The sequence below is a fragment of the Talpa europaea genome (assembly GCF_964194135.1).
Source record: "Talpa europaea genome assembly, chromosome: 2".
NCBI classification, from domain to species: Eukaryota; Metazoa; Chordata; class Mammalia; order Eulipotyphla; family Talpidae; genus Talpa; species Talpa europaea.
In genome coordinates this window covers 44,034,090-44,056,169 of record NC_140068.1, presented here as the reverse complement: position 1 = coordinate 44,056,169, position 22,080 = coordinate 44,034,090, and the positions used below count along the sequence as shown (strand labels likewise).

The 22,080-nt window shown below is 42.2% G+C and overlaps 1 protein-coding gene across 1 annotated transcript in view; it reads left to right on the top strand.

The window, feature by feature from the left end:
• Positions 1–22,080, top strand: part of SOBP (sine oculis binding protein homolog) — a gene marked incomplete at both ends in the record, with an annotated part of 138,129 nt that overhangs the window by 73,144 nt on the left and 42,905 nt on the right. Inside the window, one exon of the mRNA XM_084257341.1 lies at positions 16,829–16,924. Coding sequence (XP_084113467.1) covers positions 16,829–16,924 — 96 coding nt within the window. The remainder of the gene's footprint in view (positions 1–16,828; positions 16,925–22,080) is intronic.

Sequence of the window (22,080 nt, the reverse complement as noted above, 5' to 3'; positions counted from 1 at the left end):
ACCAGTGTGGGGTTAACTCCCATCACTCCTCACTTTTGTGAAAGGATGATTCTAAATAACATGGAAACCAAATCACAGATTCTATGCACAGAATAAATTAGCCAAGGAGCACGCACTTCAGCATTATGAAGCCTGCTGCCTCTTTACAACCTCTGATGGTACAAGAACGAAATGGGTAGGAAGGGGAGAGCTGTGTCCTTGAATCAGAAGGAGCTGACAGCAGGGTGGGGACAATATTAGGGGCGATTCTTGGTACCTTTTGCTCTTTCCTTTTATATGTGAGGCCATTATTTATCTTGCCAAGAGCCCCACATGATGTTTCTTCTGTGTCTTCACTAGGATCACCTGGATACATCTTTTGCTCATTTGTGAAACCAAGGAGACCTTACCATTCTCAGCAGACTGAAAAGAGCAATAGAAACCTTCATGCACTGACCCCTGTAAAAGTTATCTTCATTAAACTCTCAGACTTTCCCCTTACTTCTAGATAAGGTTAATAAAGAAAAGAAAATTGGTGATTTCACATAAGAAAGAATTTTTATATCAATCTCTTTAATTAGGGACCAGCTATTTTAAGAGTTATTTTAAAAAATTATCTAAGGACCAGATAAACAGAGAGTAGGAAAGAAGGAAGGTCAGAACAGTACACCCCTTTTATATTCCATATATACAAGAGTTCTAAATCCCAAGCAGTATCAGATTTTGCTTTTAGAAACACTTAGGAAGTGAAAATGATGCCAGTTACTGGCTAAGGGCAGCGGCATCCCATTGCAAGATAGTAGGTTGAAGACCTCAGGATAAATGGAGGACAAAAATAGCAATTTCATCACTATCCCTGGTGAAGAAGGTAAATCTAGCAAATTTCACTGAAATTTTTTTCATATAAATCTCAAATGTTCTGGGAGGGAAAAATAGCAATGGATATAAACATAGATCCCCAGAGGACAGTATCTGTGTGTGTGTGTGTGTGTGTGTGTGTGAGAGAGAGAGAGAGAGAGAGAGAGAGAGAGAGAGAAAGAGAGAGTGTTAGTAGGGGAAGCCCATTTTGGAACCTTGAACCACAGGACAATGGGGAATAAAATAAACGTGACTGAGTCCCCACCTCGCAGAGCTGCCTTTGTTGCAGTGAGTGTGAAGCACATGCCTTAACTTTTAGTTACTTTGGCTTTTTTGGCTAGTGTTGCATCTTATAAGTCACAGTCTAGCTTCTCCTGTCCGTATTTTTTACTGCACAGAAGGTTTCCCAATTTGCAAGCGTTTGCAGCACGGCTGGGCCCGGAGATAAAACAGAATGTGTATGTGGTACAGTATGCATTCAACTGATGCACAAGATTCTTTCCACCATATGTGCAAAGTAGTGTGCTTTTCACTCGGGGTGCCACTGCCAAGATTGCCAGGAGCACATGAATAAGTGGAGGAGACAACCTTGTATGCCGCGTGGCACCAGGCCTTGCCCCCCTCCTTGGAAGGAGACCCTTGCTTTTAGCAGCCACCTGCATTGCTGTCTACTTTCTTAAAGCCTATCTATCATACCGTTCCCCACTTACCTTCACACAGCCTGACCCTATCCTTCTCCCTCAGCCTTGACCCGAGGTTCTAGCCGTGGTTGAGGCCAGTGTGCAGCCCTCTTGCCCTTCCAGGAGAGGAGAAGAGAGGGGTTAATTAGCACTGATGCTAATGAGGATAACAGGACTGTGGTTAAAAACTCATCAGTTACAGAGGAATGACACAAGGGGAAAATCAACAGTTTTTTTTTTTTATTTCCCTTAAATGTTCATTGTCTTCATTTCACAAAAAAGCATAACTAGCCAAGCCTTTTTACAGGAAGGAAGTAACATGGATCTGGTCTTCATAGGTAAATCTTCCAGGGGAACACCTTTCATGAGAAGAAGAAACAAATAAAGAGTGAGGGGACATCAACGAATTGTACTTTTGCTCACCTCTTTGAATCTCTCTTGAATTTCTTTGTATTCTTTAACCTAAATAAATCCAGAAATATGGGGGATGGGTGAAGAGTTTTTTAGTTTGATATTTGCTGCCTAAATTTTGAATCACCACCTCCTTTGGCTTTACTGAGAACTTTAATATTTGTTTGAAAGCATACAGTTTTTCTGAATGAAAGTTACCAGTGAACACACCTTAAATTCTTTTCTTGAGCTTTACCCTGGTGTTGCATGGCAGTTACAAGCACCCTCATCAGGTACTAGCCCTGCCTCACATGTGGGGACCAAAGCCACAGGGCAGAAACTTCCTTCACCTGTCTTTCAACTACTTCAGCCTTCAGTGTGAGAGGCAGGACTCTGAGACCAGGGCCCTGCCATAGGGTATTGCTGATGGACAGGAGGGTTTAGCCTATATTTGATGAAGGTCATGAAAGTGTAGTAACAGTGCTATATATTTACAGTGTTGTGAATTAGTCATTATCTCAACTTTCTTCATTGACTTCATTGGAGTTATTTGCAGGCTTTCTTCCCCAGCGTGGTATCAACCTTTGGGCCAATAGAAAGTGTGATATTTGTGCTTGCATTTTTCATGCATGCCAAAGGAGTTCCTGCTCTTGACTCTGTCCACAGCGCAGAACCACAGGTGGCTCCATTAACTATCAGCTGCTCCCACCCTTTTCCTGACAGTATATCTGGGCATTCCGTGCCTGGTGAGGGTACACTTGTAACAAGCTCTTAGGTGTTGGCATTGGCCTTCGTCACTTTGGGTTCTGGTAGAAGGTGATGTACACCACAGGGGAAAGAACAGGCTGATGGCAGATGCCACCCTGGTCATCGGGAAATCTGGGTGAGTGGACAGCTGTTCTAGTAGTGCTCCAGGAGAGGGGAGGGGATATGTTCTGGGAAGATGAAGGACAGGAAATGGCAGGGATATCGAATTTCCTGGGCAATTCAATTGACCATCCTTGGTGGCCCCATTACCAAAGGGTGGGGGGCCAGAGGGAAAATTGAGGGCACTTATTATAGAGTAAGAAAGTTCTCTCAGGCTCGAGAGCATCCTGGGCTGGGGAGGAGCCCAGCAGAGCCTCCCCCTTAATGCCCGTATCACTTTGCAGTGGTGCGACAGTCACACTGGAGCTCAATTCTCATTCATTTGGTAATTGGTTATTTTAACACAAACTGTGACTAAGGAACATGATTACACACCTGTCAGCCATATGACGGGAGAGAGAGCTGTCTGTGAGTGAGGAACAGGCCGCGCTTCTTCCCGGTCTCCATGGAGTCTTCTCCATCAAAGATGTCATTTTTCATTTTTACCTTGAAACAAGACAGACATTATAGCTACTGCCTTGTCTGTATCATTTATAAGAATTGCTGCCGCAGATGCTAATCTAAACTAATACAATTTCATTCTGATTATATTTTGGTAGACATCAGACCCTAGAGCACAGGGGGGCAGAAGGTAATAGAAGCATATGAGCATAAACATTAGTTGGTGCCTTGGATCAGCGTCCTGTGACAGGTGAGGGGTGGGGAGAGATGGAAATGAAGCTTTTTTCTTAAAGATGAAAAAGAGTCACTAAAAGAAAAGAAACTGTTTCAGATTTCCTGGGTGACCTAGGGAGGGATTCTCACTTACGGAGTAGAGCTTGCTGCTCTAAATTGTGAAGGAGAGATAATGTGTCAGAAAAGTGGGAACTCACTAAAAACAAAACAAAATTCAAAGGCAACAATTTTGAACTGAATTCTGAAACGAATAAGGATCTAATAAATGCTGCAATATGTAATTGGTTTTTTTTTTTTAAAGCTCTAGCTTTATTTTGGAGGAAGGGGATTCTTTTTCAAAATATATTTGTTTTTAATGGAGGTAATATTAGATCCCCCTGCCTTTGAAGAAAAAAAATCTACTCGTTTTATACATTTTATGAAAATGGTAAACCAAATGTTAGATTGTGCAGAAATTCTCCCTTTCCTTTATTTTACCTGCTCCCCTCTGTCTTTCGGAAGACCGTTGGATGTGGGAAGAACATATACCTATGTTCTACAGTGCGTGCCCCACCTCTACTGAGCATTTCAATCAGGAAATGAGACAGATGTCCTCCCTTACTGAGTTAGAAACAAAGTTGATACAGAATAAAGGCAGTAGCTAGAAAAGAAATAAGGGGCGATAAGTGAATGGGGAGCAGTAATAAAGCCTTGCTCAAGTTCTCTAAGGGAACTTGAAAGTTCCCTTGAAAGTGAAAGTCTGAAATTCACATGAAGCAGTCTCCATCAATCCATATTGCTTATGTGAGGGGGAATTTTTGCTCAGCAAGTGTGGAAGGTTTTTTGATAAGAAACTATTCATGAAGCATGAGAAGAGGTGAAGAGATAAAAAGAAAACAAGATGCCTTATTTTCAGGGAGCAAGATGGGTAGTCAGATGGCAGAAGAGAGATGTGGTCGTCCGTATCCATGTGCCTGGGTTGTGCAGAGGGTTAGGATCCTGATTAGTGGGTATTAAATGCATTTCTAAAATTCCTCAGTCCCCTTGCCTGTGTCTTTTGATTGGCATTTGCCTTTGACTGCCCAGCATGCTCTATGGTTGTGCTAATCAAGACCCTAATGAGAAGAAAGGATCATAAGTCCACATTGCCCTCCTAAAGCCATACATCTGTGGCATTTAAGTAGCTGTCATTGTTTGAGTAGTGACTCTGTGCCAGGCATTGTGTGGGACATGTGATGATTGCCCCATTTAATCCTTGCAGCTCATTTCTGAGCTGCATATTGTGGCCCCATTTCACTGTCAGGACCAGAAGTAGTCAAACTTAGTTCAGGATTGGCACCAAGTGCCCTTCTTCACCCTCTTCTGTACTAACATCCTCAACCAAATGGCACATGGGTGCTTGGCCTTTAAGATTTTTGTTCTTACTTTTTCTTGGTTTTTACTTCCTCGTCCTGATGTGCATATGAAGATATTTTCTACTTCTTGCCTTTGGGATTTACCTTTAAAGACTGAAATTGCTTAAAAAATCTGTATTTTAAATTTGATATTCTAAATTACACATGTGTAGACCTTGGCAATGGTCACTTGCTGTATTGTTACCATTAAACTTAAAAAGTTCAAATGTGGAGTCCATTCACGGCAGAGGCTTAGTTTTTCTATTGCCTACAACTGCCAGGCACATGGTAGACATTCAATAAATGATGAATAAAGGAATGAATGAGTGACACTTAAGGAAAAAAATATGTAAGTACCCTTGTTATTACTGTCTGTTTTCTGTGGGGTCACAGTGCTATAACTAGCACTTTAGTATAGCTATAAAATAGTGCATCTGTAGTTTTTGTAATTGGGCAAAATATTTTAGAAATTGGGCAAAACAATTCAAAGGCAAAGATCTGTCATTTCTTAAGGCAAAGAAATTATTGATCATTCTTCTCCTTCTCTTACTATTTTCTACATCAAATTATAACAGTTTTCTATTCTGTGATTAAGCAAAGACCACAAGAAGCATTTTGTGAATTTAGAATCCTTTGTCCTTGAGAACCTGTCTTAGCCTATCTTGACACCCAAGAAAACATCCAAAATCTTACTCTCATCTTGGAATTCCATAGTCTTAAATCTGTAGGATGCGTGAATGAAACTGAAATGGAAGAGGGCGCCCAAAGTGAGCAGCCCCCGCAAGACGTCTGTCTAGCGATGTGCCCTACCCTTTCTCCGTGCAATTTCTTTTACTGACACACAGGCCTCCCTGGGCACAACTACCACTGCCATGTGGACTTCCCATCCTCCATCTCCTTTAATCCTTGCTGCTTCTGTTTCTTGCCTCAAGGACAGAGTACTTGGGAAGGCCACTGCCACCATCCTGGTGGGTTTGGATCTGCTCAGTCCGTGTGTTCTTGCTGGTATTGCCTATGGCCTGGTAGACTGACCCTCAAGCCCTTGTGAGGTGCTGGCTCCCTTGACTATCTCTTTTTGAGCTGCATTGAGCATGAGGCTTCACCATAAAGAGGGAAGACCAGAGCACAAGATTTCACTCTCTCATAAGGACTTGGGGGAACCTTTGAGCCATGACTCTGCTGCCTTCTAATAATGCCTGCAATTGGGGTCAGTTGCTTGTAGCTGCTCATCAGCAGCCAGACTTCCTCTGCTGGGCGTCCCTGTGTGGAAGAGACAGGGTGGTGTGGGGTGACAAGTCTGCTCCTGGTGTTGTGACACCTGCGTCCTGAGCCCAGCGTTGCCTCATTGGCGTGTTAACCTTGGACAAGTTCCATAATGTCTCTGTGCCTCAAATTCCTTGCTGGCAAAATGAAGGTGGTAATGTAAATATAGTCCCTGTAGGGCTTTAGGGGGCTTTAATGAGTAAAGTCTTGTAGAATTCTTAGCATGGTGTCTCACCAAGAACAAACTTTAATCTTTATGTTATTGAAAAAAATGATTTCTCTATTGAAGTTTCTTATTTTGTGGTGACAGCTTCATGAAGCAAGCATTGAATTGGGTGTGCTGGAAGGGGCAGTGATGTTCTCTCCGGTGACGTTTGATCCACAGTCTGGGCCTCCTTCTGGTAGAACCACTTGTCTTATACCTAGAACCACACTGGGCTATAGAGAGACAAGGGTGCAGAGGAACTAGAATAGTGTATGAATTTTGTCAGCAAGGAAAGTTGGGTGAGGTAGGGAATAGAACAAATGGGGGGAGCAGGACTACTCCCTGGGCAGGGAAAAGCCACATTTCATTCTCAAATATACTAAAACGGGAGAGGAGGTGGAAACCCTTTTTGCCTTTTGTCACTTGGGCATTACTTTCGAAGTATGCCTCATGGAAAAAAAATAATAAAGCAGGAGACGGAGGAGCTAGTATTAACTGAAGTTGTCATCTGTATGTGGACCTCAACCTGATACTCTGCTGTTGGCTTCAACTGGTCCTTCCCTCAACACCATTCAAATTCTGTTCAAATGATTCTCCCCTATTTAAACATGCCACAGTCCCACCTTTTATTACTTCCATTCATCATCTGCAGATTGGCTGGGACTTAGAATTAAGACTCCAGAGAGTGCTGTTTGAGCAGAGGTCGTTATTTATGAGGCCCCTTTGTCGCCGTCTTTGCATTTGGCTTTCAGAGGCCGATGGGCCCTGGGTTTGGAAACAAGGTAATTTAGACTCTGTTCTTTTAAGCCTGATGGTGCCTCTGTTAATAGGTCAAGTGGCATGTGGATCATAATTGAAGCTGTCAGGAGGACCATCCTGTTCAGAATCATACCCCCACTCACACTCTGAAAGACCGAGGGGCAGAGAGAATAGATGTGTCATCCTGTCTCTCTCCTTTGCCTGCCTCCACTGGCATCAATCACAGCATCACTCCACGTGGTTCAGAACATTTATGTGACCGCTGCATAGTAACAATCAGGATTTTACTCCTAGTCCTGCTCTTTCTTCTCATGTGCAGGCTGATTTTAAATCCTTACAAACATTGCATAATTCTCACTTCTGTTTCCCAAAGCAATATTATCTTTAAGACAGATGGTATTTGGAAAACCATGGTAGCATTTTAGCCCTAAACTGTCTCAGGCTGGAACAGATATTTTCCCACCTGTGACTGTCCAGAGTGGAGGAAAGAGTGGCTGGTCCAAGGCTATATCCATGGAGGACAGCAAGCTCCAGCCAGATCAAGTGCACAGATCAAAGGACCCACAGCAGGGCTGGAGTCAAAGGTGGGGGTGGAGAGACGGGAGTGGATCAGAAATGGGCTCAAAGTAAGAATTGGTCGGGAAGCAGTGACAGGGTGCAGGGTGATTCCCAGTAACATCCCTGGGGTATCAACAGGCCCTCTTTGTGGCTTGGTGGGCCCCAAGGGGGTTGGGTGGATTGAGATTATAAACTGTCCAGAGAAGATGTAGGCAACCCCATAGTGGCTGGACCCTGATTATGGCCATATTTCTGTGGTTGCTATTGGAAGAAAAGAAAGTTAAGTTGGTCTGATTGCTGAACATTTATTATAGTTAGCAATTGGGATACTGTGGTCTTTGAGAAGTATTATTGCTTATTCAGAATTTATAGTTCTTATCCTCAGTTAGAAGCAAATTCAAGGACACTGTTTCAATTTGTGACTCAGCTTTCCCTGACTGCCATCAGGGGGGTAGGTCCTTTGAGTTATTTCTTCCAGAAGTAGTGGGGGATGGCACTGATTCATTCACATCCTCTCACATTTTCCTGAATCTGTCTCCCCTGTGCTGAGATCTGTACACACATGATGTGGCAGGTGAAGGGGGTGTTCTGTGACCAGACCCAGAGGGAGCTAACACTCCCAGGAGCGTGACCCAAGCCCTGAATAGTTGAGCTGAGTTAAGTGCACTCTGTCCTTCTGGAATTGATGAGCTCAGGTATTGTAATCAACAAGCTGAAGATTATTTAATAAGAATCAAGGGAAAGAGGTGGGCTTAAGGATTGATTTTTATAAATTTTGAAGTGCCATCTTCCTGAGGCAGTGCCAGAGACTCAAAAACTGCGTGCTTGCTCAGCCTGTGCTTACTCTGTGCTCTTTCCCCGGCTGTTTGCAGACCACCTGCCCACTTCGGTGCTATTCCCCATTGAATACCCTCCTTTCCAAGTTTCCTTAGTGTCTTCACTCTTGGAATTGAAAACTCAAGAAAACCAAAGAATTATGAAAACCTCCTTAATTAAAATAAGTGACTTCGATATTTTCAAGTTATTCCACACTGGATTTGCTTTTTTTTTTTTTTAGCTATGAGCAGAAACACAGTAGGTCATTTGTCTCCCACAGAGTGGGGGCTCTGGAGGCAGACTGGGTCCAAATCCTGGCTTCACCATTTTGAGCTGGGCGATTTTTTGTAGATCGCATTCTCTTTCTCGGCTCCATTTCCTCATCTACAAAATGGCAACACAGATAGTAGCTATTTTATATATATTTTATTTTATATATTTTAAAAATATTTTATTTTTGCTTTGGTTTAGGTGTGGGTGGGTGTGCATTAAAGCACTTAGAACAGTGTCTGTTGCACAAGTGAGAACTCTAGGTATGTGAGCTATTGTTATTTATTGTGATACTATCCAGAGCAGTCTCTTCATCTCGTTCTAGTGTGTTTTCCCATTTCCATTGGAGGCCTGTTTTGAGGTGGATTCTTCCTGTGGATAGTAAATCTCCATCATGTCTGGATCTTTTCCTAGCCTTACAGACGGGTCCTAAAGTCCCTGTCTAGCCCCTGCCTGTTTCACACTCTCTAACTTCTCAGGTCCATCATGGGTCTATATGCAAAGATAGGAGTCCAGTCCCTTCTGCTTAATGATTTCAGGGAACAGGAATAGAAGGCCCACCTGAAATGCCAGATTGGGCCAATTATTTAAGCATTTTATAGGAGTCAACCAGTAGCAAAGTGGAATCATTTGTATTTCCTTGCCCTTTGTTTTCCCTCATAGGTCCCTGGGTAATACATGCAAACAATCCTGAAAAAGCCAAAAGGCAAGCAGTGGGCGGGGGGCGGGGGCAGGGGCTGGGGGAGGGGAGCAATCAAGGCTTCTGGATAACCTACCACGGATCAAGGGTCTTGGGATAATCAGAAGCTGCATAGAATGTGATAGCAGTGCAGCTTTCTCAGAAAGCAGTAAAGAAGGGGGCTGCATGCATGCCCCTAGCTCCCGGGCCTTACCTGCGGACTCTCTGAGAAAACATTTCTCACCTAACAAAGACCCTCTGTGACCTTACACGGAGTAGTGCAAGATAAATCCAGAATGGTCACTGTCCAATAAAGAAAAAATAGATTAAAAGAATGAAAAGCTAAAACAGGGCTTTTCAGAACCACTTAGTGACTGTTCCGATTATTACAGACACAACTGTAATGTGCTGGGATGAGCATGATATATTTTAGCTGGTGTGGTGGCTGTATTTCAGGCCGATGTGGAATCTGTTGCCATAACTGTCATGCAATCCATTAGGGCCCCCGAGTGAGGGCAGCCATTAATCAGGCATGAGATCAGCCCCAGAGCCTCACAGGCTTGCAGCTCTGAGTGGCTCTGACCTGACATCGTTTAAGGAGATGCTTAGGAGGCCATAAACATGATTCGATTCCCATTATCTTCATGTTGCATATTTGTTACCGTTATTCTTTGAAAACTCCAAATTGGATATTAAAAATTTATGATATATATAAAGGTTTGCATGGAGTGAAAAAATAGCTGCAGCAAATAAGTCCACCTTATTCATCAGAGATGTGTGAGCTTGTCACAGGAGCCTGAGAGGCAAGGAGAAAGCCCCTCTGCTCGCTGGTTGAAGAGGCTGGAGAATTAGGAGAAACTTTACTGGGGTAACAGCTTCTCCCTTGGCTTACATGCTAAATGGGAATTTAAATACATTTTGTTAAAAGAAAAAAGTAAAACAGCAGCACTGCAGGAATGCAATAGTCAATCTTCAATGACAAGCTAATGAAAGGGAGTACAGGGATCCTGATGCAGAGATTAGTAGTAACATGAATTGAGCAGATGCCTGGGTCCATACACTGATATTTCTGGGGTCTGGGTTATCTTCAGAGCAGGGAGCCTGATGTCAGATAGGAGTCTGGGGGAAAGTTTTATCTGAACACACACACACACACACACACACACACACACAAAATCCTGTCCATGAGCTATGCAGCTCTCTGTGATCTGTCAGTGACTTGAATATTTGCATAGAAATGACTCCTACTTAAGGATACCCATTTGCAGAGGTAGGAAGTTTGGAGTGGAGAAAATCAGAACACTTCTGGACCTTGCTGTAAGGAAGAGCAAAGGGTTAATGAATCCATTCAACATATATTTACAGGATTATTTGTTATACAAGGTAATTTGCTGGACATAGAATTTTATACATAATGCATGGTCTCTGCCCTCAAGGGGTTTCCAGTCTGGTAGGGAAGATATGGCATGAGTCACAACTGTTACATCAAATCCCAGACTGATTTGAGGCACTATGATCAAGTGAGAGATCAGAAACAGGGAGCAAAGCACCAGCTTGGTTTTCTAGGAATAGACTTTAGAGATGGGAATTTGTTAGTCCAAATGCAGAAGGTCAGTCCAGGTGATTGGCAGAAGAGAGAAACACGTGGGACAACAGAATTGTTGGGTCGAGTCCTAACTGAGTGTAAAATCTGCAATGAAACTGAGACCCTTGTGTCTAAGCAAGTGCAAGGACAGGTGTCGGCAGAAGTGCACAGACAGTCAGGGCCAGGTGTGAAGGTCTCGATGTGAGGCAGGTGTGGTAGGAAAGCGCTGGCAGAGACCTGCTGAGATGCAGGCATGGAGAGAACTCCTGAGCTTCATGGGCATAACAGTTTCTCTAGGGACTGGAGTGAAAGGTTGTTTACTCCAGTTCTAGGGCTAAGAAATTGGGACTCATTCACTCACTCACCATTTATGAAGTCTTGAAATATTATGGGTATTAGACGTGACTCAAGAGTTTTGCAGCTGAAGAGAACACAGATTCTGCAGTAAAGGGCCTCACAGGTTACTGGGGAATACAGACACATAGATGGTGATAATACAGTGCAGTGCAGGGAGTGGAAATAGACAGACAGACAGACAGGAGTACAGACTCCAGATTAGGAATAGGAGAAAGGTCTCTCTGACTTCCTGAAGAGATACAGTCCAAACAAAGGCTTAAAGGATGATAAGAATTTTCTAGAAGAAGTGGGAAGGAGAGATGAAGTCTAGTTTTACCCTGAGAAAATGGGGTAAAGTATAGGAGCCCAGTTGAAGGGCACTGGGCATTCAGACATTTTTAATATCCAATTTGGAGTCTTCAAAGAATAACTGTAACAAATATGCAACAGGAAGATAATGGGAATCGAATCATGAAGAGTTGGGCCACTGTGATGATAACTGGGCAGTAACTCGAGTGGAAGCATGGACTACTCCTGAGGCCTCTCTCCAGCCCAGGGCTGAACTGGCTGAGCGTCACTGAGGGTGAGGAAACTGGACTGACCCCTGTGTCAAGTTCACAAAGATGTACACAACGCACTGAAAGGCCTCCCGTGACAGCTCTGAGTTTCCCCAGGAGAATGTATGTGCACACTTGAGACAGGAAGGACTGGTCGGAAGTGGGACATCAGGAAATGTAATTTCAGTTTTCAGAAGTGATGTCCCCATGCTTTTAATTTTGGAAAGAAACGCTATCCCCTCTGGTTCAAACAATTAATTTTAAAATAGAAAATGTGGTCTCTACAACTATTCATCTTTAAACTTAGTTCCACAACTTTGAGATGCACTATTTTTGATGTTCCCCAGTCTGGTAACGACACCACATGTGGGAGCTGACATGTGCTACATCTGCTGCGCATTGGAGAGCTAAGTCTGGAATCTTGGTATCACTCTCCAGCTCTGACTCCAGGCAGAACCTTTTCTTGTTTTCAGAAGAAATTTTGAAATCACAGTGACACAGAGGCAGAGGTATAAACTCCCCTTTATCACAGGGAGGTATTTATTGTCTTCCCCTTTAAATGGCAACAATGTTGACCTTTCTGTCAAATGGGAAATATGTCACTTTTCTGGGGTTGGCCAGTGAGACAGTTTCTGGAATGTTCCACATTTTCTAAAGAAGTCCAGAGGATAAAACCTCATTGATCTTGCTTGAATGTGCACATGGCAAGGCTTTGACCCAAAGTAAGAAGTGAATTCTTTGAAAGAAAACTGAAGTTTTCTATATGTAAGCATCAAAATAAGAAGCGAATTAGGGATGACTCATCGGGAAAGACAGGTGAATACAAGGTTTATGTAAGCCAGAAGTTTCTGAAGTAGAGAGGCAATTAGTCTCTCACATGATCTATTTATGCAAATGTGCACGGGTGCTTGACTATCAGCAAAATGGGTAAATTCCCTGGCAGTTTAATGGAAGGATTTTAATTTTTATTTCTATTTTATGGCAAGAAGTGAAGTTTTCTTAGACTAATAGCTCAAAAATGTACCTTTGGTTTAACAAGCACATATATAGTAAAGTGAAAAAAGTTTCCCATTTGCTTTCCCCCATAGTGGTAAATATAGCTAGCACGTTAGTCAGAATAAGCTGTTGACAATAAGGCATGTGGAGTGAGTTCACCCTGGCATGTCTTAAATAACTGATCACCCCAAAACAAAGTCAGACACTAACACAGGTCCCCAGTCCTCCGTGGATACCAAGAGCTACTGCTGGTGGGCTGGTCAACCCAAGCCAGGGAGTTAGAGGATGCATTCTCCATAGAGAACTTGAGAACAGTAATAAAGCTAGCTGCACGTGGGACTGCTCCATGTCACTACCATGACCTGAGATTTTGAGCAGCTTCGGGATTCGCATATCCCTTCCTGCAAGGGTCGTCAGTGTCCTCTGTCCTGCCCCTCGATACATCATCATCTGCATCCAAAATGGGGGTAGATGCAAAATAAGGCACTGGCTTCAATATATGATGTAAAATGTTCTAAAGTGCTTGTACATGGAGGGTGTGGAAATTTCTGTGGCTTTCATCTAACATTGCCACCAAGTTGCTGTGGTGTGATAATGGAGCTCGTTGTCCTGCAGAGCATTTATTGTGCACGAGGGGGAAGCCGCAGTGGAGAAGCCAGACACCATCCTGGCTTTAGGAAATGTGTGGTGTCGAGGCGGAGACAAAAACCACACCAACCATTGCAAAGTGGCACCTGTGGTAACTGAAGAGAGGACATACTGGGTGATGTTTGATTTGGCTACAGAGGTTCAGGAAGGCCTTTTTTTTTTTTTTTTTTTAAAGAAAGCCTTTTTCAGAAAGTGACATAGTAGTTCTTCCAAGATTGTTTGTCACACCAGAAACTAAAAATAAACAAACAAAAATATATACATATATGTTTTGCCCATGAGAATGGAAGCATGTAATCTTTCAGATCTTCAAAGCAAAGCCTGCCTCGAGGGCCACTTTTGTACACTCCTGGTGTTGCTCTTTGGGTCACTCCACTAAAACCAGCTCCACCAGGAGTCCCTTGTTGACACCCATAAGCACCTCTTTAGATCAGCGGCCCTCAGCCCTACCCGTTCATTACAATCATTGGTCGCTTAAAAAACCAAAACCCACCCACGCCCGGGTCCCAATCTGGATCAATTAAATCGGAATCATGGAAAGCTGGGGCAGGAAGGGGTTAATAAACAACCCAGATGATTCAAATATGCAGCCAGAGTAGAGAATTACTGTCTTGGATGAATGCACTTAATTTCACTTAGTCTGACAATCATAATTTGAATTTTTACATAGAAAACCTTCAGAATGCAAAGGGAATTTTTTTGATGAGAGGTGTGTGATTGAGTGCTGTGTGTGTGCACACACATGAGGGCGGTGATGCCAGGTCTCTACACATCAGGCGCTTCCGGCTCTGTGGCATGTGGCGGAAACGCAGCAAATGGCTGGAGGATGGAACTGGACTCTGGAAAATCAGGCTAATTGTCAGAAGCAGACCATTCCCAGAGCCCTGGGAGTTTGATGAAGAGGCAAACACAAGACTCAGTAAAGAAGCAAGTTTCTGGCCTTCTTTCTGCATTTCAAGTCACCCCAGAACCCCTCTCTTTTCTCTTCCACTGCTGCTTTATGTAGCCTCATAAATTATGAGGCTTTATATGAAATCTGTAGCCTTTGAGGCAGCACATTCAAACCATAGATAATGGGATTTTTTTTGTCCTTTAAAAACATAAAAAAGCATTGTGAGCACCTTACGTGTAAGTGGAACGAATGTGTTTTTGCCACTAATGTTGAAAATATCCCTGGGCATCTGGTGTGTATGAATGTGTATACATAGTACATGCATAATAAACACAATCTACCTTATGAATATTTATACACAAGATACATATATATTGAATGTAGACATACATATGTAAATAGTAGCCCTTGTAAACTATATGCAAAGTGTGTTTCCAAGCATATGTATCATAGTGCATCAGGAATATAATAAACCTACCACCACATTTAGCATATTTCAAAGTGGCATTTTCTATAGAGTTGTTTATGGTAGGATCTAGTTACTATCCATCTCCGGGTTTTTTCCCCATCACCTAAATATTTGCTAAGTGCTGACTAAAAGTAAGGCACTGGGCATGGCAGAATTAGAAAGAGGAAATAGATGTGGCCCAGACTTCAAGGGGCCTGCGCTACCCAGAATGGCTTAAAATCAGTCATGAAGAATCTACATTGTTGCTGCCCATCTGGCATCTTACTGCTTTCTCACGACTGCCTTTTATTTATACTCTCCACTTCCACATGAGTCCATTGAAGTCTCTTAACTTAAACCCTGATGTTGCTGCAAAGTAGAGCTGATGCAGTAAGAAGAAACAGCCTGGTCTCCGTGCCTGGACAGTCACTGCACATGAACAATGTACTTGCTCTCCTCTGTCATGTGTACCCCAGTCTTAACAACTGTGTTTTTGTTTCACTGATTTGCTAAGAAAAAAGATACAATGAAAAAAGCATCAAATTCCAGAGATGTTCATAAATCTCAAAATGAAACCAAAATAAAGGCATCTTTTCCCCTACAAGCTTCTTATAAGCCAAATATAACTGCCCGTGGTATTCCACGTCTAAACTACACCCAGGTTCTTCCCTGCAATATGTAGTGGAAGGCTTTATGGAAAAAAACCTATACATTCTAAAATGTACAAAATCTGGATCCCTCTCTGAAATGACAATTCCCTGTCTAGCGGAGGAGCTCTGAGTGAAACTTGTCAGCGGGCAGATTTCACTCCATTAAAGGAGAAACTATACATCAGCACTGTCATTGCTTATACACAGACGTATGCTCATTGTTTTCTTCCCCTCAATCCATAACATCACAACAGGTAGTTCTCAGCTGTTCCCTTGGTGCCAGACATACATTTTATCTAAAGAGACAGCAGACAGAACTACCTGCTGCTTCCTGTGCGGCTCTCCCTGTGTTTCTCTCCTTTTTCCTACTTTCACTTGGGCTTTTTAAAATCAGCTGGCAAGAAGCCAGGAGCTCATCATTTTAATGCAGTGCAAAATGGAATATGCATAATTATATGCAAGCCATATGTGAGGGAGACAGCTCAGCTGCGAATTTCAGGGGGCCAGGAAAGAGAGAGCAGTTAGGGCTAACATGAGATGAGAGCAGAGCAGAGTGCAAGTGTCACCCAAATGAATGGTTTAATGAGTGTGCTGCAGACACGCCTCCTTTCACCTACCTCTCCCTTCTCTCCAACTCCACACCAGAAACCGGTGGAGATTAGAAAGAGAAGACTGTATGCCAGCGGTATTGCTAATGGGTTCTGTTAATGTCTCCATTTAAACTTCAGCTTTCTTAATTAACAGTGTAGATCAAAATAACCAGTAACTTTTAATGCAGCTTCTTAATTAAATCTATTTTTTTTACTGCATTTGATTGAAGAATCATTGTTCTTACTAGATCATTGCTCCTTTCAGATCTTTATTTAAAAATCAAGGGGAATCAGTTTATCTCTAATAGTATTACAATGCAAAATATAACTATGCAAATTGCTTTTCTTATGGCCTTGCTATTAGAATTTTTTAAGTGCATTATCTAGAGATTGCTTAAGCATGCCAAAAAGTTTAAACACGTATGTATGTCATCTTATCCTAAATGTGCAATGAAAGTCATTGCAAGACTAAAGTGGTGGTCATTTCCAACAAAATTATTTTGATTTTGGTTTGCTTCATATTGTTTTAAATATTCCGCCACAGTGAATTTGCATGTTCAAACTAAACTATGTAAAGAAAAATAAATCCCAAATTTTGATATCTAAAAGGCGTACTGCGTATTTAAACAAACTTCTTAATAATGTTGTTATTTCTGGATTCCCGTTTGTTTAATGATCTGAGCTGTTATGCTTTTAGCTTTCTTTTCTTCCATTATTTGTAAGTCCCTAAATAGGCCATTATATTTCCCTTCAGGCTAGAGATGAAGATGGACATGCTGAAAATTTTCCCCAGCAGCACTATGCTAAGGAAACTCCAAGGCTTGCCTTCAAGAATAACTGCGAACTACTTGTAAGAATAACGTACTTACAACAAGTCTAGAATGTTACTTTAGCACAGTGAAAACAATTTTTGAAAGGGTTTGTTCATTATTACATAATTTATGAAGTATTATAGTTTTTCTGTGTAGAGTTCTAAATGCTAATTCTGATATCACTGAATATTAATTATAAGATCTCAAATTGTTTGCAAATCTTTTATATCTGATTATAGAGCTTGGATGGCCCTGTCTTTATTAGCTTGTTTTTGTATAGTAGTTTATAAGCGGCCGTTTGGAGAATGGCTAGTTAAGTTAAAAATACACAGAAAGACAATTGATATATGTAGCTTGGGAAAAAAAAAAACAATCTCACCCCCACCCCCCCCTACTTCCTAATTGTACACTATTTTAGGAGACAGCATGGTAATATTTTGTGCTGCTAGGAAAGATAGCAGAGCTGACACGCAGTACTCCCTTTAGAATTCAAGTATTCCTACACTCTCTTGCCAAACTCAATCAGGCACTCTCATCTCTGTAGAAGTCAAAGCAGCGACAGGATGCGGGATGTTTACCAGTCGTGAGAGAGCAGATATCAGCTGTGACGGGACTCTGTTCCAACGCAGGGTTAATTTGCTGTTCATTTTAGCATTTACAGTGAGACAAGATGAAAAGCAAGCAGGAATGCCTATTATATTTCTATTAAATGAATCTGTTGGGACCTAATGTTCTTGATTAGCTTTTGAAAATGAGTGCTCCGCAATGAGTTTTCTGTTTACCTAAAGTAAACAGAGAATGAATTGTCATTTATTTAGAGATTCAAACACTGCTTTTGAAAATGAAGCTTTATGAGGGATCTAGCTATGTTGTCCCTAAATGTTCTTTTCTTTTCAATTGCATTAAAGCAAAACATTTGCTCCAACTAAATGAAAACACTGAAAGAGAATGAGGATGCTCAGTTGTCACATTTTGAGGTAGTCTCATTTCTGTTCTGTTTCTGGCGGAGCACAGCACAGCCCTGCCAGGTCTCCGCATTAGGAAATCCCACATGTCCCAGACTTTGGACTTAGCTCTGATACCAACTGTTCATTAAAAACAAAGTGTCCAAAGAGCAGGAGAGGAGAGAAAAATACAATTCATGCCCATCCTAGCTGCAGTCCCCCTTCAAAGCCTGCAGGGTCACAACAGCACCACATTCTGCACTGAGTCCCTTCATCGATTGATCTGCATGCAGACTCGCTGCTTATAAATGCAAGGTTTTTTTTTTTTTTTCTGAAAACTTAACTCGCCTTATATTTTATCTTAGAGCTCTTAAACTTCAGGCCTGCTAGTGTTACCTGTTCTAGGGAAGCCCTTTCATTCATTTCAATTTTAACGCTTTGCTCCTGGACTATGGTTATCCAGCAGAAGACAGTGGCAGTATCAAAATGCTTTTGGAAGTAGTTTGCCACTTAAAAGTAACATGCGTATCTGACTCCCTAGCCTCCCACCCCCACCCCCTAGCTATTTATTAGAAAAAACAAGCATGCCTGAGTCCTGGTTGTAGCCAGCTTATACTGGAGGAAGTAAAACATACATGTGGACATCCTTCTAGCTATCTTTAGAGAAAATATATGTGTAGTCGTTGCTGTGCTTTTAAACACAATATTATGTTGGCAGTAGTTTTGAAAGATTGGTGCAATCTTTGTCCTTCTAGTTACTGTTAGAAATGCTTTATTTTGGTCAGCATACTTTCTTGTGATAGAAGAAAAAGGAGAATAAAGAGAAAAAACAAGCTTATTTCTCTAGGGAGAAATTTAATTTTTTCAGCTATAAGAGAAGCGATGGTGTCTGCCTGGTTATGAAGTCCTGAGAAATTACGCTTCTATATGAAAGAGATTTTTTCATTCTTAAGAGAGAAACAGGAAGTCCTTGGAGTTTTCTTAGGGCGGCTTAAGAGTAAATTTTTAAACACTCAGCAAGAAAAGATTGCATACTTTTTTATAAAGTGCTCTTAGGTTAAAGGTGGTTCTGCCATCTTGCATGGATCTCTGTAGTGAGAGCCGTGGTGGGTATAGGAAGTGGGGGAGCACTGTTGGGGATCGATGGATTTTAGGAGAAAATATCAAAGGCATAGGTTACTTCTAGGCTCCTGGTGATCAGGAACCCATGGCTGGTAGGCTAATCCTCTGGACACATGTGCTGACAGAGATTATTCCCTGGCCAGGTAGGCTGGACATTTTCTCCAACTTCATTATGGACTGTTGATTTTCTGTGCCCTCCCCCACACCCTCAGCCTCTGCTTCTTGGAAGAGGGAAGAATATTAAGTAACCTAAACAAAAGCAAAGTTAAATTGATGCCTGGAATACCCAAGTGTGTGTAATCAGAAGGTACTGACAATGAAAGCATTGGCTGATAGAAAAATCTTCTGTGCCACTGTAGATTTCCTGTAGGGTATTGATTTTTTCCATTTAAATCCCAAGCTGTGATATGTGCCTTCACACTTAATGCACAACACAGATGACTAGATATTTAACTTGGTGGCCAAGATTCTTTGGTGATTGTGCAGCAGCTTCCGTATGCTTTTTATTAATTTTGAAAATGCAAGGCTGTCAAGATGAATGGCGTTAGGTAAAACTTGAGGACTAGTTGATATATCACCACTCAGTGTGGCCCCATACAGCTCTTCATAGATAGTTGTGCATGTACACACACACACACGTGCACACACACGCACACACACACCGGGTATTTTGCTGGCATATCTAAGCTCATGATCAGAGCACATAACCTTCAATGAAAGAAAATGTAAGGAGTCTACATCACATTAACACTATGGCAACGTCACTTATGAGAGCCCAGAGGAGAAATGTACAGCCAGCCACAGGTGACTAGCCTTGCCCCAAAGTCCAGCTTCATTGCTGGTCCCTTTAACATTACTGCATCATTATTGGGGACTGGAAGACCTTCTCACTTTCCCTACTATCTCACTAGTGGGAGCTAGTCAAGAGCTAGAATGAGGAGGAGGTATAGTCATACTATGAGCTCATACCTTCTCTTCAGCCCATACTTTCTCAATTCTTGAAACCCAGCTGAAACCTTGCAGAAATATAGTAGACCCTAGGTCCTTGGAGGGAGAAGACTGATAGCTAGAAGAAGAGGAATATCGAGTCTGTTGGGGGGAAGGAACTGAAGACAACTTAGCCTACCCCCAAGTGGACCAGCCTGGAGAGCATCATTGTATCAAAATACAGCTTCAAAATATAGCCCAAGAACAGCATCAACCCATATAGTGTAATTTGGTTGGAAAGAAATCTGGTTGAGGAAGACTAAAAGGGAAAATAGGAGAAAGGAAATAAGACAAAAGGAGAATCAGTTTGTCTTCCTGCTTTCCAGATTGCCAAGTCATCCTCTTGACCAACTCTGACCCCCTTTGACTTTTCCTCAGGCTAATAGGGATGGGGGCTTTGCAGAGGGACCCCACAGCTGGGAGCGTTAAAAATAGCATCAGGGAAGAATTCTTTCTGGTCATGTACAATGGCAGTGTAGGGAGAAGTTGAAAACCATTTTAGTTTTATGGCCTTGTAAACAGAGGAGGTAGGGAGGAGAGATGCTTAGGCATCTCTGGGAGCTGATTTGTCCATCTCATTTCCTTTGGAGACAGACAGGTAGGTTAGAAGAGTAGGACATAGCCCTCAGGCAGAGCTGCTGATACGGAAACTGCTTTGTGTCAGTGCAGTGTTCAGTTAGGAAGACATCATTGAGCATTTTTCTAGGTATAGGGCATTATACTAGACAGTGCTTGTGGGGGACACAATAGAAAAAACACAATCCCTTTTTTGAAGGAGCTTACAATTCAGTAGGAAGAGGGGGCATATGTAGCTCTGTAGTCTAGGAGTATGGGTACTCAGGTCTTCCTGAAAGTTAGGATTTTTCCCCAGCTGGCCTTTAATTTATCACCCTTTAATATCACCCTCGTGTTTTAACTAAGGCTCTCAGGCACAAAGGCTTAAACTTTATGGTGACACATCTGGCATCACATCATACAGGATCCCTGTTTCACTACTTGGAACTCTCTGAGCTTCAGATCTTCATCTGTAAACTAGGATAATAAAAGATAATAACCTCAGAGAATATTGTAAGGGTTGAAAGCAATGACATAGTTAAAATATCTGGTACATAGTAACATTCAATTCATATTAGCTTCTATTATTATAACTTATTTTAGTGATTGCTCTCATCATACAGTAAGCTAGGCCCTAAGAGAATACCAGCAAAGTTCTGGAGCACGAAGAAAGAAAGATGACTTCCATATACAGCAAGAGAGACTTAGCGAAGGAGGATACCTTTGATCTAGGCCTTCCATGGTTTGGATTTTGATAGTCAGAGCTGGGATGTAATTAAGGAAGCATTTCAAGCAGAGAGAAATAACATGGGCACAGGCAAGGATGTGGGAAATTACAAGCCAGGCGTCCCACACACCTCAGCAAACATCTCAAGGGAGCCAGAGTAGAAAGTACCTGAAAGATACAGCATGAACTGGCAAGATAACATATTTGTGGTGGTCTCAGTAACTGATCATGCTTTTGAGTTTGGACTTTAGTAGTTGTGCCTCATGTAAATTCCTAGTGCTTCTTTATTTTTTTAAAAAAAGATTATTTATGCATAGAAAAGCTGGGGTACAGGCCAGAGATGCAGGGGGTGAGAGGATTCACCAGAGACAGTGGGAAACAGAACAGGCAGACTGACTGAAGTACACTGCTGAGGGGAGCAGCGGGCGAGACAGGAGAGGTCTGCTGCGCCATCTGGGTTTTTCCCTGGCTGGCCGGGGATCGAACTTGTGCTGCAGAGGCTGCAGATTGCTTCATAGTGTGGCGCTTAACCCCTTGTGCAACCACGGAGGCCCCCTAGAGCTTCTTTAGATTAAATTTTCATTAAAAAAATTTAATCTTCTTCTAACAAACACAAAAATAGAGCCATAGAAAGGCCGCCCCCCCCCACCCCCAAGTATCTGTCATCCAGCTTCAACAATGATCAACAAAGGGCCAGACTTGCTTTTACTATCCCTTTATTCTCCATGTACTCCCAGCCTTTTCCTGCTAGAGTTTTGTTTTTTTTTAAAAGATATTTTATTTATGCATACAAAAACTGGGGTATAGGCCAGAGGTGTGGGGGGGTGAGAGGATTCACCAGAGACTGAGTGGGGAGCAG